Source organism: Notechis scutatus, chromosome 15 (genome assembly GCF_049901735.1).
Source record: "Notechis scutatus isolate UNSWTSFEM ecotype Mainland chromosome 15, rNotScu1.2, whole genome shotgun sequence".
NCBI lineage: Eukaryota > Metazoa > Chordata > Lepidosauria > Squamata > Elapidae > Notechis > Notechis scutatus.
The window spans coordinates 7,503,073-7,518,174 of record NC_142023.1 but is presented as its reverse complement, the minus strand read 5'-3'; the positions used below and the strand labels follow the sequence as shown (position 1 = coordinate 7,518,174).

General features: G+C 46.3%; 1 protein-coding gene and 1 long non-coding RNA gene across 4 annotated transcripts; one reads left to right on the top strand and one right to left on the bottom strand.

Moving 5' to 3' along the window:
• Positions 1–401: 401 nt before the first annotated feature.
• Positions 402–5,140, bottom strand: NTMT1 (N-terminal Xaa-Pro-Lys N-methyltransferase 1). Of its 3 annotated transcripts, none has more exons than XM_026688481.2 (4): positions 5,006–5,140; positions 1,923–2,142; positions 1,255–1,507; positions 402–945 (listed from the first exon to the last, which is right to left on the bottom strand). In XM_026688481.2, the coding sequence occupies exons 2-4, from the start codon at positions 2,082–2,084 to the stop codon at positions 689–691; spliced, it is 672 nt and encodes a 223-aa protein (XP_026544266.1). In that variant the 5' UTR covers positions 2,085–2,142; positions 5,006–5,140; the 3' UTR covers positions 402–688. The 3 variants fall into 3 exon arrangements, with proteins under 3 accessions (XP_026544266.1, XP_087800326.1, XP_087800327.1); XM_087944200.1 differs by having other exon boundaries at positions 3,752–5,071; XM_087944201.1 differs by having other exon boundaries at positions 4,482–5,070.
• Positions 5,141–5,178: 38 nt separating this feature from the next.
• LOC148129469 (uncharacterized) lies at positions 5,179–13,939 on the top strand. The gene is made up of 3 exons (XR_015745437.1): positions 5,179–5,408; positions 11,375–11,511; positions 13,716–13,939. It is a non-coding gene; the product is annotated as an uncharacterized LOC148129469 (long non-coding RNA).
• Positions 13,940–15,102: the final 1,163 nt, after the last annotated feature.

Genomic DNA, 15,102 nt, shown 5'->3' with positions numbered 1-15,102 from the left:
CATTGACTTTACAAACAGGTAGTCCCTGACTAACAATTGGCCCCCAAATTTATGTTGCTAACTGAGACAAACATACCCAATTTAAGATGCTCAATTCAGGATCTTCAAACTGCAGCACTTCTTTACATCCAAGGCAGCTGTTCTATCATTTTAATTGACCGTGAATTTTAAGAAAAACCATTTTTTTAAAAAAATTGCAAAGCAAAAAATGCAGCCTGCTCGTTTTTTCCTCTTCCCCTTCCCATCCTGCTTTCCTCTTGGGTCATTTTGGATTGCTTGGAAATGCGGGATTGTTCTTAAACCCATCTGGGGAAATATTTTTTGGGGGGTGGTCATTTTTGCTGAAAGATGGGAGCAAAAGAAACTCAAACAAGCCATGACGGCAGATTCTAGAGATTCAATTCGGCAACTTGCCTGCACCGTACAAGGTGTATTCTTCTGATCTTTTTTTTCTTTTTTCCAACCATCATAACAAACCAACATAGGACACTACAATTGGGCTTACCTTTACTTCCCCTGTCCCAGTCCGTTTTACTGCCCAGGGACACAACCACCTTATTTTCCCTCCCTGCTCCCCACCTCTTGAGACCCCTCCCCCAGCTGATCTCGCCTCTTTGCCCTTTCCTCCTGGACCGCTGGAAACCATGGTTTGTCCCGGAGCACCATGGGACGGCTTCCTGGATCTCCTTCACCTCATGGCTAAGGTATAGACGTGATAGATCTCGTCTGGAAAATTCTCCTGCTTCTCTTGGGCCAGAAGGCTCAGCCCGGCACGGCGGATGATCTTACAAACCACCTCCAGGTCCCGGCAGACGCTACTGTCCACTTCATCCATGATGACCCCTTCTTGGGCCATGTTGTCCTTAATGACGATGATGCCGTTGGGGCGGAGCCCCAGGCGACACCGTTGCAGGAAGTGTAAGAGGTGCTCGTCCGTCAGGTGTCCTGTTGGGGAAGGAGAAACAGGGCCGCGTGAGAGCCTTGTGGGATCCAAGTCTTGCCAGGTAGAGTCCCTGGCAAACATAATTCTATTTTATTGGCGAGGCTACATTGACAGAATCTTGGAAGTCTGAAGGTACAAATCGCCCACCGTCTCCTTTACAGACTGAGAAATTAGGGTGGGTCTCTTTCTTTATCCCTTATGCAGCTCAGGGCTGTGCCGCCTCTTATCGGACTGTTCTCTAAAAGCTGCATCAACAGAATTTCGCCCTTACGAAATTGGAAACTGTGATTGCTCCTGTGAGCGACACGTACCGATTACCCACTGAATCCAAATAACGTCGTAAGTGTTAGGCTCGGGGCTGAAGTCTTGCAACCCACAACAGAAGTAATTTCGGACCCGTTGGCCTTCAGTCCCGAGGTACGTCTTGGCTTTGTTCAAGAAATCTTCTGTCACGTCTACCATGTCCACAGATTTGAAAAGAGGCAGTAACAGACGCTTCGTGATCCGTCCGATGCCAGCGCCACAGTCTAAGGCCAAGGCTGTGCCGGTCCTGTTTGGCCCGTCCTAGACACACACACACAAAAACGTCCATGAGGGCTAGAAACATGACCCTCAAAAGCAAGCTACGTTTTTACCCTTCCGGTCGTCCGTCCATCTAAAAAGTTGCCAAGGCTGAGAAATAACTGGAATAAAGGCCCTTTTGCTAAGGGGGGGGAGGGGGGAGAGACACTTCTCTGGAGCACTGCACAACAGCGACAATCTTCCTTGCAAAATACTGTGTGTTTGTGTGAGAGAAAAGGAAAGAGAGAAGAAATAGAAATAAGAGGAAGATAGAGAGAGAGAGAGAGAGAGAGAGAGAGAAAGAGAAATAGAAACGAGAGAAAAAGACAGAGGAAATAGAAATAAGAGAATGATGGAAAAAGAGAAATAGAAATGGAGGGCACAGGGGGTCCTCCCCCCTTAGGCAAAATCTTCTCACCCTCAAAAAACGGTGTAAAAATTTCCTGGAGCTGCTAATGTCGATACTTGAAATATGCCCATAGCCCCCAAGCATCCCATCCACGGTGGGGGGGACGTCCCTCCAATATTTTTCGGCCTTGGAATAGAATTCTAGCTCATCTTCCACCACGTCGCTGGCCATGGTTGTGGTTTTGGTTTTCCTCCAAAAAAAGCTTTCTGCTGCTGGTTTGAGTTTTCCCCTTTTTTAAAAAAAGGGAAGAGAAGCAGAAGAGGTTAAAAAAAAACAACAACAAAAACAGCCCAATTAATTCTAAAGTCGGGTAAAATGCAACTTCCTCCTGTTTTAGGTGCGAAACATTCCCCCCCCTTAAAAAAAAACCCAGCCACAGGATTCGCACCCATGTCCCAAGGTGTCGAGTTTAGGGGAGGTCACTCCAGTCAACCAAATCTTTGTGACGGGTCATCAAGTAGCAGAGCTGAGTTGGGGTGCCCAGTCCCCATTTGGTTTAGGTTATGGGCCGAACCCTCTCATTCTTGCCAGCAGTTCCTACATATATATCTCTTGTCTTGCAAAGCAATTTAGCTGCGGTTTTTTGGCCCCTGAAAAGCTGGGGATCCCCTAATTTTATCCAACCTTGGTCCAAATCCAATGCTTCTCCCTTCCCCTTCTCCCCTCTACCTCCCCCAACAGCTGATATTCAGTGATATCATTTGTGGTGTAGGGTTTCCTGCCGAGGGGTTGGACTAGAAGACCTCAAAGGTCCCTTCCAGAGGTGCTATTCAGCAGGTTCTGACCTGTTCTAGAGGAACCGGTAGCGGAAATTTTGAAGAGTTCGGAGAACCAGCCAATCCCACCTCTGACTGGCCCTGCCAACCCCACTCTATTCTCTGCCTCCCATTGAGTCCCAGGTGACTGGCTGGGTCTCCTTTGGTTGCCCTGCACAGGAGAAAGGAGCTGGAAATCAGGTTAGTGGGGTGGGGAGGGAATGGAGATTTTACAGTTTCTTTCCCCTGCCACGCCCACCAAGCCACGCCTACCAAGTCACACCACGCCCACAGAACCGGTAGTAAAAAAAAAAAAAAATTGAATCCCACCACTGGTCCCTTCCAACTCTGTTATTCTAAATTCTAAATATTAAAACAAAATGACAATGATCTGTGGTTTTTCCTCTATCTTCCCCTTCTGACTTTCTTTGAGTGCGGTAACTTTCCAAGCTGTTTTTTTTTTTTTTAAGTTTTTAATTGATTAGCAAGCCCGTTAGGTAGGAATAGCTGAAATAAACCGTGCCCTTCTTCATAACCGCGGGTTATGTTCTGTTCCCCAAGGAATTTAATCTGCTTTTTAAAACCATTAGGGCCGAATGCAATGGAACCAAAGCTCTCGAAATCACATTTCGTTTCTAATGATCTAGATCTCCGCATAAGCTCTATTAGGGGAATTTTGGACAGAAGGGGTGTGTGAAGGCTGGGGCTTATGGGCTGTGCACTGTGTACAAAACCGACAGGTGTAGAATGCAGGCTGTGTTTGTAACCGCCAAAATATGTGCGACCAAGATGGACGGGCCTTGGGGACTAAATATATACATTCCTTGGGAGAGATGCCATTCCATGCCCAATTATGAAAACAGGCTGAGGGCCATGCCAGTGTCCTCCCCCTGCAAGCCCATACTGAATTAACAGCCCTGCAAAGCAAGCATTAACAAGCCAGGTTAGCAGCATTCACACCAAACACTAAACCAGGGGGTTTTCAACCAGGGTTTGCCAAGCAACCCAGTGTGTACCCCAAGCTAAGCCACAATGGTTGGGTGCGTGTCTCCCACAGTGCCAGGTTTGTTAACTAAGTTTTACCTGTCTGGGTTCTGAGCCACAATTACCCCAAGGGTGCGAATGGAGCCGGGTTTAATGCTAGTCAAGGGGTTCCTTTCTTCCGTAAGTCTGCTTCTTGAGCAAGGCATGGTTGTGCGAATGAGCCCGGAGATGCTCAAGGCTTGGCAGCTTCTCCCATGGTGTGATTATTTAAAAGCCGCGTTCAACACAAAACTCTAAAGTAGGGTTGAGCCAGCACAACCGACGTGTTCGCACCATGGGTAAATTCAAGTTAAAGAGATGTAATGCTTTTAACACCATGTATAAAACAGTCGTTTGTTGCTGGCCAAGGAATTCGCACTAGGCCTGGATGCGGTTTAACATAACCCTGGTTTTAGTTCGAATCCTAACCTACCCTGTACTCTTTTTCTCTGCAACAGAGCAAATGAAGGAGAATCAGAATAGAGGAGGGAGGGATCTTGGAGGTTGTCTAGCCCACCACCCTGGTCAAGCAGGAGATCCTATACTATTTCAGACCAAATTCAAATGGTCTCCTATAACCCATTGCCACGTTTGAGATTTAACTGTTTCTTAGTACTAGGCTTATCCTTTATTCAAACAAACCCTGGTTAAAGATCCTGGCCTAGTATTGTATTAACAAAAATGGCCGACTTAACAAGGCTGGGACCAGGGGGAAATGGGGCTGGGGTAGCCGGTGGGTCAGCCCCAAGACGGAGAAGGGGCTGCATAAGCACCGCCTATCATACCGTACCAACCCAAAGATGGAGCGCAACGCGGTATCTGAGGCTGTGCCAGGCTCCCGCGTGAAGACATAACGTGTGAACTCGGTCCGGCGGCTGCTCTGTCGTCGTGTTGGGGGCGGGTCGACGCGACGGGGGGGAGGGCAAGGAAGGGCGGGGGTGCCTGGCAAGGCAAAGCGGGTAACGACCAAACCCCTTCCCCAGGCCGGCCTTTAAACCCAGGCATAGCAAAAACCAGACCAACTACCAGCAGCGTGGCTTTGCCAAACTGGGGCGCATGGATTCAGTCGGACCCCAGTTTAGAAGCGCAAAGGGGAGGGGAGAAGAGAAGGGGGATGGCAAGCTGCGGAGAAGGGAGGGGGTCTTTCCTCCCCCTGCAGGACAACGGAGGAGACACCCCACCCGCGCGCCCCCTCCCAGCGCCAGAGCCAGCCACGTGGAAAGGCAAGCAAAGCTGCCTCGGAGCTCCCGGTTCCTCTTCTCCTGCTCCGGAGTCGCTCCGCTTCCTAACCGCCCCTTTCCCGTGGGAACTCACCGCCCGGAGAGCGGCCGGGGCAGCTGCGGGAAGCAGGTCCGCCCCTCCGTGCTGCCCTGGCCGCTTGGCACACGGCGCCTCCTCCGGCCGACGCTCCGCCTGCGGGGACCCGGCGCTGCGCATTGGACCGGCCAAGTCTCCTCCTCCGCGGCACGCAATTTCCTTCGTTGCCCGGGAGGAGGAGGAGGAAGGAAGGAAGCTACCCAGCGCAAGGATCGCGCGGACTGGCCGTGCGCAACAGCCTTGCCATCACAAAGGACTGCGCCACCGGGGTCCGGGCAGCGCAGAGCGCGCCGAGGCGCTCCGGGAAGCGCATCCTTTGCCTGGGTGCCCGGAGCGCGCTCGGCTGGGCAAAGGGAGGAAGGCGGGGGTTGCCTTCTTCCAAGCGCGGGATGCCAAGAAGGTCAGCCCTGCTTTGGGCATCGGGAACCCGGGTTTAGCGCAAGCCGGAGGAGGGGAACTTCTTAGCAAATCGGGATGGTTATAGGTCTCCTTGATTGAGCAGGGGGTTGGGCTAGCTGACCTCCAAGGGCCCTTCCCACCCTGTTACTCTGCCATTCTGAATCAGGATGGTGAGAGAGAGCCTTTTGAGGGGGTTCTTCGTTGAGCTAACCTAGGCCTGGCAAATAAAAAAAAGGTTTTGTGTGTGTGTTTAAAAAAAAAAAGTGGAACTTTTTTCATAAAAGAATGATGTTTTAAAAAAAATGCTACAAGTGAATTGGTCGGGTGTTTATCGAACAAAAATTGTTGCAAGGGAGTCAGGCAAATATTGAGGAAAATAAAAGTTGTTGCAAATGAATTAGGCAAACCAGCAAAACCGCACCTGTGTGGGTGCAACATCTGGATCCAGGTGGGTGTTTTGGGGAGGTGGGTTTGCCCTATGCAGCCAACTAAAACCAAGCCGGGAATGATAGGTTAGCTGAGCTTAATATTATTGGATTGAACAGAGAAAATTGTTCAAACATGGGCACTGGGTTTTGTTTAAAGGGCTTTAGACACATCAGCAACAGTAATAGAAATTGGAGGGGTACAATAATTAGAAGGTAGGATAAAGTACAACTTCAAATATCCCAGTGATAATAAAATCAGTCAGAAAGAAAAATAGATTAATAAGTGCCGTTTGCAGAAACTGTATTAATTAAAAGTGTTAACATTTAGATTCAGTGTTTCTCAAACTTTGCCTCTTTAAGACATGTGGACTTCAACTCCCAGAATTCCTCATTCTGCTCATTTCCCCCCTCCTTTATAGAAGTCCACCCCACACTGGCTGGGGTATTCTGGGAGTTGAAGTCCACATGTTTTACAGTAATCAAGTTTGAGAAACACTGATCGAAATCTAGCTCAACTTTTAAATATTATTAAATCTGGATAAAGGAGGTGTGGAGCGGGTGTATTAGCTGAGCACTTGCTACCAAACTAGCCCAGGACTGGTTGATGGTTTACAGTCATTTATTTGACAAATACAGAAATATAATTTTATGTTATTTTATTCTATTTTACCTATTTATGTATTAAACTATTGTTTTTTATCCTGTATTTTACCCTACTCTTTATTTAAATTGTTTGTATAGGGTTTTATTGGTAATAACGTGTTTGAACCTTGTATGTTGATATGGCCTATAGACTAATCAATAAATAATAATAATAATAATAATAATAATAATAATAATAATAATAATAATAATAATAATAATAATAATAATAATAATAATAATAATAATAATAATAATAATAATAATAATAATAATAATAATAATAATAATAATAGTACAAGATAATTCAGAACCTGGGTTCTGGAGGTTGCATGCAGGTAACTTCAGAAAAGGACTTTTTGATATGCCTGAACAGACTTAGGGTTTAAACAGAATTGCAGAATAACAGTTGGAAGGGGCCTTAGAGGTCTTCTAGCCCAACCCCTGCTCAAGCAGAAGACCCTATAACATGGTGACTTTGGGACAGTCTCTCTCCACCCAGTCTACTTTACAGGGTGGTGGGATGGGAGAAATAGGAAGATGAAACACACCTGAGTTGTAAAAGGATGTGAATATATCAATTAAAAAACAGTGTAAAACCATAGTTTCAGCAGTAAGTTGAGAAATTGTCTCTTGCAAGGAGGACCTGAAAGGTTTGCTGTATGTGGACCAAAGTGGTTGTCTGAACGCAGCCCTTCTGGGACGAGAACCTGTTTGCCTGGGGTCGAAATAATAGGAAGTAAAAACATGTTTACCTTCGTATTAATAAGGGGAGGTGAAAGTGTTGTTGCTGCGTAAACGGAAATCGGTTGGCAAAATACCGGTCATGGAACTTGCCCGTAAAGATGCTAGCCAATCAAAAGGAAGAGAGATGGATGTCCAAGAGGGAGGGCATTCTAGGCTCTGTGGATTATGGGACTTTGGTGGGGAGGGTTGGGTGGGGAAATAGGTTGCGTGAACCCAGCCAAGCTTGTTAAGTTTGGATAAAATGCGGTACCCGTGGATCATGCAGTATCGGCCTTTGGCCACAAGGGGGCAGTGTTGCAATGGTTTTGGCTGGGCTTGCTTTCAACTCTCCATTCCAACACGAGGGAGCCAGCAAGGATGGAAGGAAGGAAACTCCAGTTGGCTTTTCCTTGATTTGAGTTGGCTTCACACAACGCCCGAACGCTGGGCCTGGGTTGGGTCTCTGGCGTAAGCATGCTGTGGGCCAAGTTCTCCAACTTCAACTGATGAAAAGCTGATACGATCCTTGTTTGTATAAACAGAGGCATAGAATCAAAATCGCATGAAGTATTACTACCGCCTGGGTAAGACCACGCTGAAATACTGCATCCAGTTTTGGTCACCACAAATGACCCAAAAAAAGAGGTTGAGACTTTGGAAAAAAAAGTGCAAAGAAGAGCAACTAGGATGATTAAAGACCTGGAGACTAAAACGGTTGGCAGGATTTGGGTTTGGCTAGTCTACAGAAAAGTAGGATGAGGGGTGCCATGGTAGCAGTCTTCCAATACTTGAGGGGCTGCCACAAAGAGGAAGGGGTCACCTTATTTTCCAAAGCACCAGAAGGCAGGACAAGGAAAAAATGGATGGAAACTAATCAAGGAGAGATTAGTTGGAGCTTGGAGATCTAGTCCAAGATACGAGAACTTATTCAGTCCCAGACAAATGGACATCCAATCTTTTCTTGAAAACCTCCAGCGATGGAGCTCCAGGAGTTGTGAGTAGAGGTAGTCCTTGAATTACGATCACAATTGAGCCCCCCCAAAAAAATTTCTGTCACTAAGCAAGACAGCTGTTAAGTGAGTCTTGCCCCGTTTTACAAATGTTCTTGGCACAGTTGCTAAGAGAATCCCTGCAGTTCTCCCGAAGATTTCCCCCCCACAAAAGGCCATTGGACTTCATTTTTCCCTTGAAGGAGTTTCGCTTCTCATCCAAGAAGCTTCTTCAGTTCTGGTGGAATGGTGGAAAGTTGGAAGGATTTATATTCCTTGCAGTCCTCTGGTCATTAGTACTCTTTCTGTGAGTCGTTGAGGCCGCTTGGAGGTTTATCTGTCCCCTCGGGGTCATCTGAATCGTGCAAATGGATGGGGACCCTTCTTGGAACGGCTGGAAAGACTGTGTTGTGGGCAGGAGATAGGTTGTGTTGTATCCCTAAGGCTAAACTCAAATTCACTAGGTGAAAGAGGAAGGAAAGAAAGAAAAGGGAGGATTTAAGACAGCCGCCCATCTCCCTTGCCTTTAGTCAACACCAGGAGTTTCCCTCACCCAGAGTGCAGGGGGGGGGTATAGATGACCTTTGCCCTGCCTTCCTGCTCTCTGGCCACCTTCCCACCATATGCTTGACCCCTTCCTCAAATTCACTTCTCCTCCAGCTTGGCCTGAGCCCCCAAACCCTCCACTCTCCCCGGCCCCTTTTTCCTGTTCTCCTCTCCCCAGCCAAAACCAACAGGCTGGGCAAAACTTGAACACCAAATGTGACAATTGTAAAAATAATAACACTATAATCACACACACACACACCCCCCTACACACACACACACTGCCGTTCCCTCCCATCCTCTGTTGTTTCACAGGGTCTTTTGACGGGGGAATGCACACCCTGCTCCGCTTCCTCTCCGAGAGAACCATCAGCCATCCCCGGTCTCAGCCATCCATGCCAGGTTGTTATTTTTGGTCCTCTGGCTTCCAATTCTCTTCCTTCCCTCCCTTCCCTTCCTCACACTCCAAGGGCGGGCCGAAGCGCCAGCAAGACCGAATCCCTGTGCTGAAGCCTGTAGCATCGACCATTCTGATTTTCTGATTGAAAGGAAAAGAAGAAGAAAATAACAAAGTTTGTGTGTGTGTGTGTTTGGGGTGGGAAAAGACCCAGCATCCAGCAGATGAAGGACTGCCCCCAAATTAACTCTGGGGTGGAGTGGGGCAACCTCCAATACGTCTTGGTAGATTTGCTTCGGGTTTTTTGGCGCATGCTTTTCACACAAATCATCCAAACCTATCGGCAAACACACCCCATGTGAATCCCCAGCAACCAGATAAATACAAAACAGTTGTGGTGTTTCTCCAGCTAGAGGAAGATTAGGAGAACCACGAGGTAGGCAAATTTTTCTCTCCCTGCCCTGTCTTGTCCCTCCCCACGATGGGGCAGGCGCTTAGCAATTGATCTAGGAGGTTAGGAGGCTGGCTGGAGGAAACGGCCTCAATGATTATCTGGAATCTCTGCAGAGATTTGGGGGTGGTCCAACAGATACTCCAGGTTCCCTTGTGGGATCTAAAAGGCTCTCATATCACAGCTGTAAAATTACAGGCAGCCACTGGATGGCAGCCAAGAATTAGATTTCGGGTGCCTCTTTGCTGACCTCTGCTGGTTATTTTGAATTTTGCAATCGTAATGAAGTCGTCCTAGAAACTGAGCCACTCCAGAAATACAGAATACAGAATAACAAGAGTTGGAAGGGGCTTCTGTTACTTCTTGCCTTCGCTGTGACCCCCCCTCAAATAACAGATGACTGCTATCATGTCACTCCAGGTTCTTGATGGTGAAAAAATGATGGAAGGATTTTTTTAAAAGCTCATCTTGATTCTTGTTCTTAATTCTTGTTCTCCGCTTTCTTTTTTTCTTTTGGACCTGACCACTTTCCCTTGTCCAGAGATGGTTTGAATTTTCATTTCTATGGTAGCAGAGAGGAAAACCAGCCCTAACGACATTAGAGGAGTTTTATTCGAAGCTTTGTCAGGATGATCTTGTTGATAATGGTTAAGTAAAATCTTTGGAGGTATTGGGAAGCAAATTCTTTTAAAGAGTCCGGTCTCACCATCAATAACAGAACAACAAAGTTGGAAGGGACCGTAGAGATCTTCTAGTCTAACCCTCTGCTTGAGCAGAAGAGACCCTATAACATTTCAGACAAATGGATATCCAGGCTCTCCTTAAAACCTCCAGCGATGCAGCCCCACAACTTCATTCCAGGTTAATTATCCTCCCTGTCTGGAAATTCCTCCTTAGTTCTAGGTTGCATCTCTCCTTCATTAGTTTCCATCTGTTGCTTCTTGTCCTGCCTTCAGGGGCTTTGGAGAATATTTGGGGCAGCCCCTCAAATATTGGAAGAGCACCATCATGTCACCCATAGTCCTTCTTTTCACTAGATTATAATCGCTAAGAAACTGGACACATGTTGAGGAAGAAGATGAGATAGGTAGGTAGATAGATAGATAGATAGATAGATAGATAGATAATAGATAGATAGATAATAGATAGATAGATAGATAGATAGATAGATAGATAGATAGATAGATAGATAGATGATAGATAGATAGATAGATAGATGATAGATAGATAGATATAGATAGATATAGAGTAGATAGATAGATATAGTAATAGGTATAGAGTAGATATAGATAGATAGATAGATAGATAGATAGATAGATAGATAGATAGATAGATAGATAGATAGATAGATAGATAGATAGATAGATAGATAGACAGATAGATGATAGATAGAATGATGATAGATAGATACATGATAGATAGATACATGATTGATAGATCGATAGATAGATAGATACATACATACATGATAGACAGATAGATGGATGATAGACAGAGAGATACATGATAGATAGATAGATAGATAGATAGATAGATAGATAGATAGATAGATAGATGATAGATAGATAGATAGATAGATAGATAGATAGATAGATAGATAGATACATACATACATACAGATAGATAGATAGATAGATAGATGATAGATAGATAGATAGATAGATAGATAGATAGATAGATAGATAGATAGATAGATAGATAGATAGATAGATAGATGTGACCATCAGACATGGATGGATGACCACTGATACATAAAGTAAACTCATTACTATTGTTTCTTTTCTGCAGGCTTATTTACAAAATCAATTAGAAGAACTGTAAGCATCTTCTGCTGGCAATGAGCTGATTAAAACCCTTGAACCCTCGGTTGATGGTGCCGTCTTCTGTTTCCTCACCTCTCTTTCCCAAACAGGTCTTTTCAACAGGTGAGAAGGAAGAAGATTTGATTTCTTTTCTCTATCCCCCTTTACATAATTAAACATTCTCCCCACCCAGTAAGGGACACACACACAAAAAAACACCCCACTCCTACCGCCAGACTCTGCATCACAATTGGGGACCTCCAGAATTAAGTAAAAGTATTTCTTTTATGTCTTCTTTTAAAAAGGCTCGTTCTGGCCGCTGGATCAACAGGGGAAGAAACCTCAATTAAACTAGGCTTGTTATTTTCACAGCCTGTCTCCCATGTCCCCATCTGCTGGCAAACAGAGAGGCAGAGGCAGGAAAAAAAAGAGGAAAAAAAGAGGGAAAGTCTGGCATTTTCCAAGCAAGGTTTTGAGGAGTAAGATGTGGCTTGGGTAGGGGACACACAAACACACACAAACACACACACACACGGGGGAGGGGGAGAGACAGATAGAGCGGCAGAAAGAAAGCAAAAGAAACAGAGAGAAAGAGAAAGGCAGAGGGAAAAAGAAAAAGAGAAAAAACAGAGAGAGAGAAAGAAAGAGACAGAAAGAAAGTCAGAAAGAAACAGATAGAAAGAGAAAGAAAAACAGACAGACAAAGACAGAGGGAGAGAGAGAGAGAGAGAGGCAGAAAGAAAGAGAAAGAAACAAAGAAAAAGTCAGAAAGAAAGAAAGAGAAAAACAAAGAGAAAGGCAGAGGGAAAAAGAAAAAGAGAAAAAAGAGAGAGAGAGAGAGAGAAAGAGACAGGCATATAGAAAGAGACAGAAAGAAAGTCAGAAAGAAACATAGAAAGAGAAAGAAAAACAGACAGACAAAGACAGAGGGAAAGCGAGAGAGAGAGGCAGAAAGAAAGAGAAAGAAACAAAGAAAAAGAAAGTCAGAAAGAAAGAAAGAGAAAAACAAAGAGAAAGGCAGAGGGAAAAAGAAAAAGAGAAAAAAGAGAGAGAGAGAGAGAAGAGACAGGCATATAGAAAGAAAGAGACAGAAAGAAAGACAGAAAGAAACAGATAGAAAGAGAAAGAAAAACAGACAGACAGAGAGAAAGAGAGAGAGAGAGGCAGAAAGAAAGAGAAAGAAAGAGAAAGAAACAAAGAAAAAGAAAAGAAAGAAGAAAGAAGAAAGAAAGAAAGAAAGAAAGAAAGAAAGAAAGAAAGAAAGAAAGAAAAGAAAGAAGGAAGGAGAAAAAGACAGAGGAAAAAGAACAAGAGAGAAAAACAGAAAGAGAAAGAAAGAAAGAGAGAGAGAGACAGGCATACAGAAAGAGAAAGAGAGAGAAAGAAAGTCAGAAAGAAACAGATAGAAAGAGAAAAACAGAAAGAGACAGAGGGAAAAAGAGAGAGGGGAAAAAGAGAAAGAAAGAGAGCGAGAGAGAAACTCTGGCTAAATCTGCCGACGGGGTGGGGGGGGTGGGAAAAGAAATTTCCATTGCTAATGGCTGGCCTATGGCCAATTTTCCTTTTTCGCTCCCTCGGAAAACCGGGAGCCTGCCTGGGCTGCGGGCCGACCGAAACGGAGGAGGCCGCTGTGATCCGGAACACCGAGACAGCTGCCTGTTTTTGTGTCCGGAGGCAGAGCTTTCTTCTCCCCCCTGATGGTGGTGGCGATGGGGGGAAACAGGACTGGGACGGACACCACCTTCTTCCCAGCACGTCCTCCATCCTGTCCAATCTGCCCTGCTCCCTTTTGGTGCCCATCTGCTTCTCAGCAGCCCTGGGGGCCTTCCACCCACCCCTGTTGGGATGGTAGGGAGGGCCCTGGGCTTTCCAGGCGTGGACGTGGTCTGTCGTGGCCCCGTTGAGTTGGATTCAAGACCACTTCTCCCTCTAGGGTACCTCTAAATCTGGGTTTCTTCAACCTTGGGGTTGTTTTTTATTTTTATTTTTATTTTTAGGATGTGTGGACTTCAACTCCCAGAATTTCCCAGGCAGCGTGGTGGATGTGGAATGCTGGGAGTTGAAGTCTGCACATCTTAAGGATGGGGGATTCTGGGAGTTGAAGTCCAAGCATGGTGATGGCTGAGGAATTCTAGGAGTTGGAGTCCTCCTGTCTTAAAAGTCAAGAAAGTTGAGAAACACGGCTCTGAAAGATTAACCAGGTAATGTTGGGATCCCACCCTTGTTAGGAAGCACTTGTGGTTAGGTTCTTAGACCTAACCTGGTTTGATAATGGTCAGGCTGGTTTCCTACGACACACCCAACCTAGGACTTTGTGTATCTCACAGGTGATGGTGGCTTCAAGGGAATATGAAGAAGGACAGTGATCACCAGGAACGCATCCAGAAAAGAAGAGAAGATCTAGAAACCATGGCAACGTCAAGATGGGTGGGCTTCAACTCCCAGAATTCCCCAGCCAGGGATTCTGGGAGTTGAAGTCCACACATCCACACAATTACCATGTTTGGAAAACATTGGTGTAGAATGAAATAGGAGGAGGAATAGTGGAAAGGTATGTGGCCTGGAGAAGGGAAGACTTCAGCATGCTGGCTGGGGGATTCTGGGAGTTGAAGTCCACATATTTTTGCAAATTACTCAGGTGAAAAATATGGTTTGCCGGACATCTCAGGGTCCCTTCCAACCCCAATCCTCTCCCACCTCCTAGCTGCCATCCATGTGCAACACGCTTGCTGGCCGGGTTCACACAACCGTTTTTCTCTTGTCGCTTTTCTTGTTGAAATCCCCGTTTCCCCCTCCCTTCCCCTCCCAAGCAATGCAAGCCAGGTGCACCATCCATTCCCAGGGAGGGCAGAAACCCAACCGGTGAGTTCTCCCAGGTGAATTGGGCTTGGCGGAAGGAGTCAGCCAGCGCATTGATGTCAGGTAGGTAAAAAGCTCCTTCAGCAATGTCAGGTTCTTAAAGGGGAAAAAAGCCACAAAACCTGGACTGGACCAACCAGCTGGCTTGTTGGATGAGCCTCCAGCTCTCAAGAAGCCAGGAAGCAGGCAGGTGTTTGCAGGTATCCCTGGGACGTCCAGTCAAACGTCTTGTTATTAAAAAGAGGTGGCGGGGGGGGGATGCAAAAAACGGCCAAGGCAAGGACTGAAGACCCTGGCTGCAAAAAGGGAGGAAGGGAGGGGGGGAACTCAGCCTTGGCACAAGCCAGGCCTGCTCCAAGCGCACTTCGGCGCCGTCCAGGCTTTGCATCAGACCGTGTGAAGTTGTGTTGCAGCCGAGATTAACGGCAGCCGTGAGCACAAACCAGCTTTTGTCCCCAGCTTATTCCTGCGGCTGTTCCAGCCTGCTTTCTGCTCGCAGCTATAGAAACGGGAGAGCCAGAAGCGGCCCTGCTTTTTGCAGCCTTTCCTGCCTTTAATCCCTTGCAGAAATGTCAGGCTGGGAGGGGGAGTTTGGGGGAAATAGGTTGCCTAAAGTTTGGCAAGCAATTATATTTTAGGATAAAGTGTGTAGAGGCAGGCAGGCAGGCAGGCTGGGAGGAGGGAGGGAGGGAGGGAGGAGAGAGACAGAGCGAGGAAAGGAAGGCAAGATGGGAAAAGGAAGAGGGAAAGAAAGGAGAGGGAAGGACAGAGACAGAGGAAGGAAGGAAGGAAGGAAGGAAGGAAGGAAGGAAGGAAGGAAGGAAGGAAGGAAGGAAGGAAGGAAGGAAGGAAGGA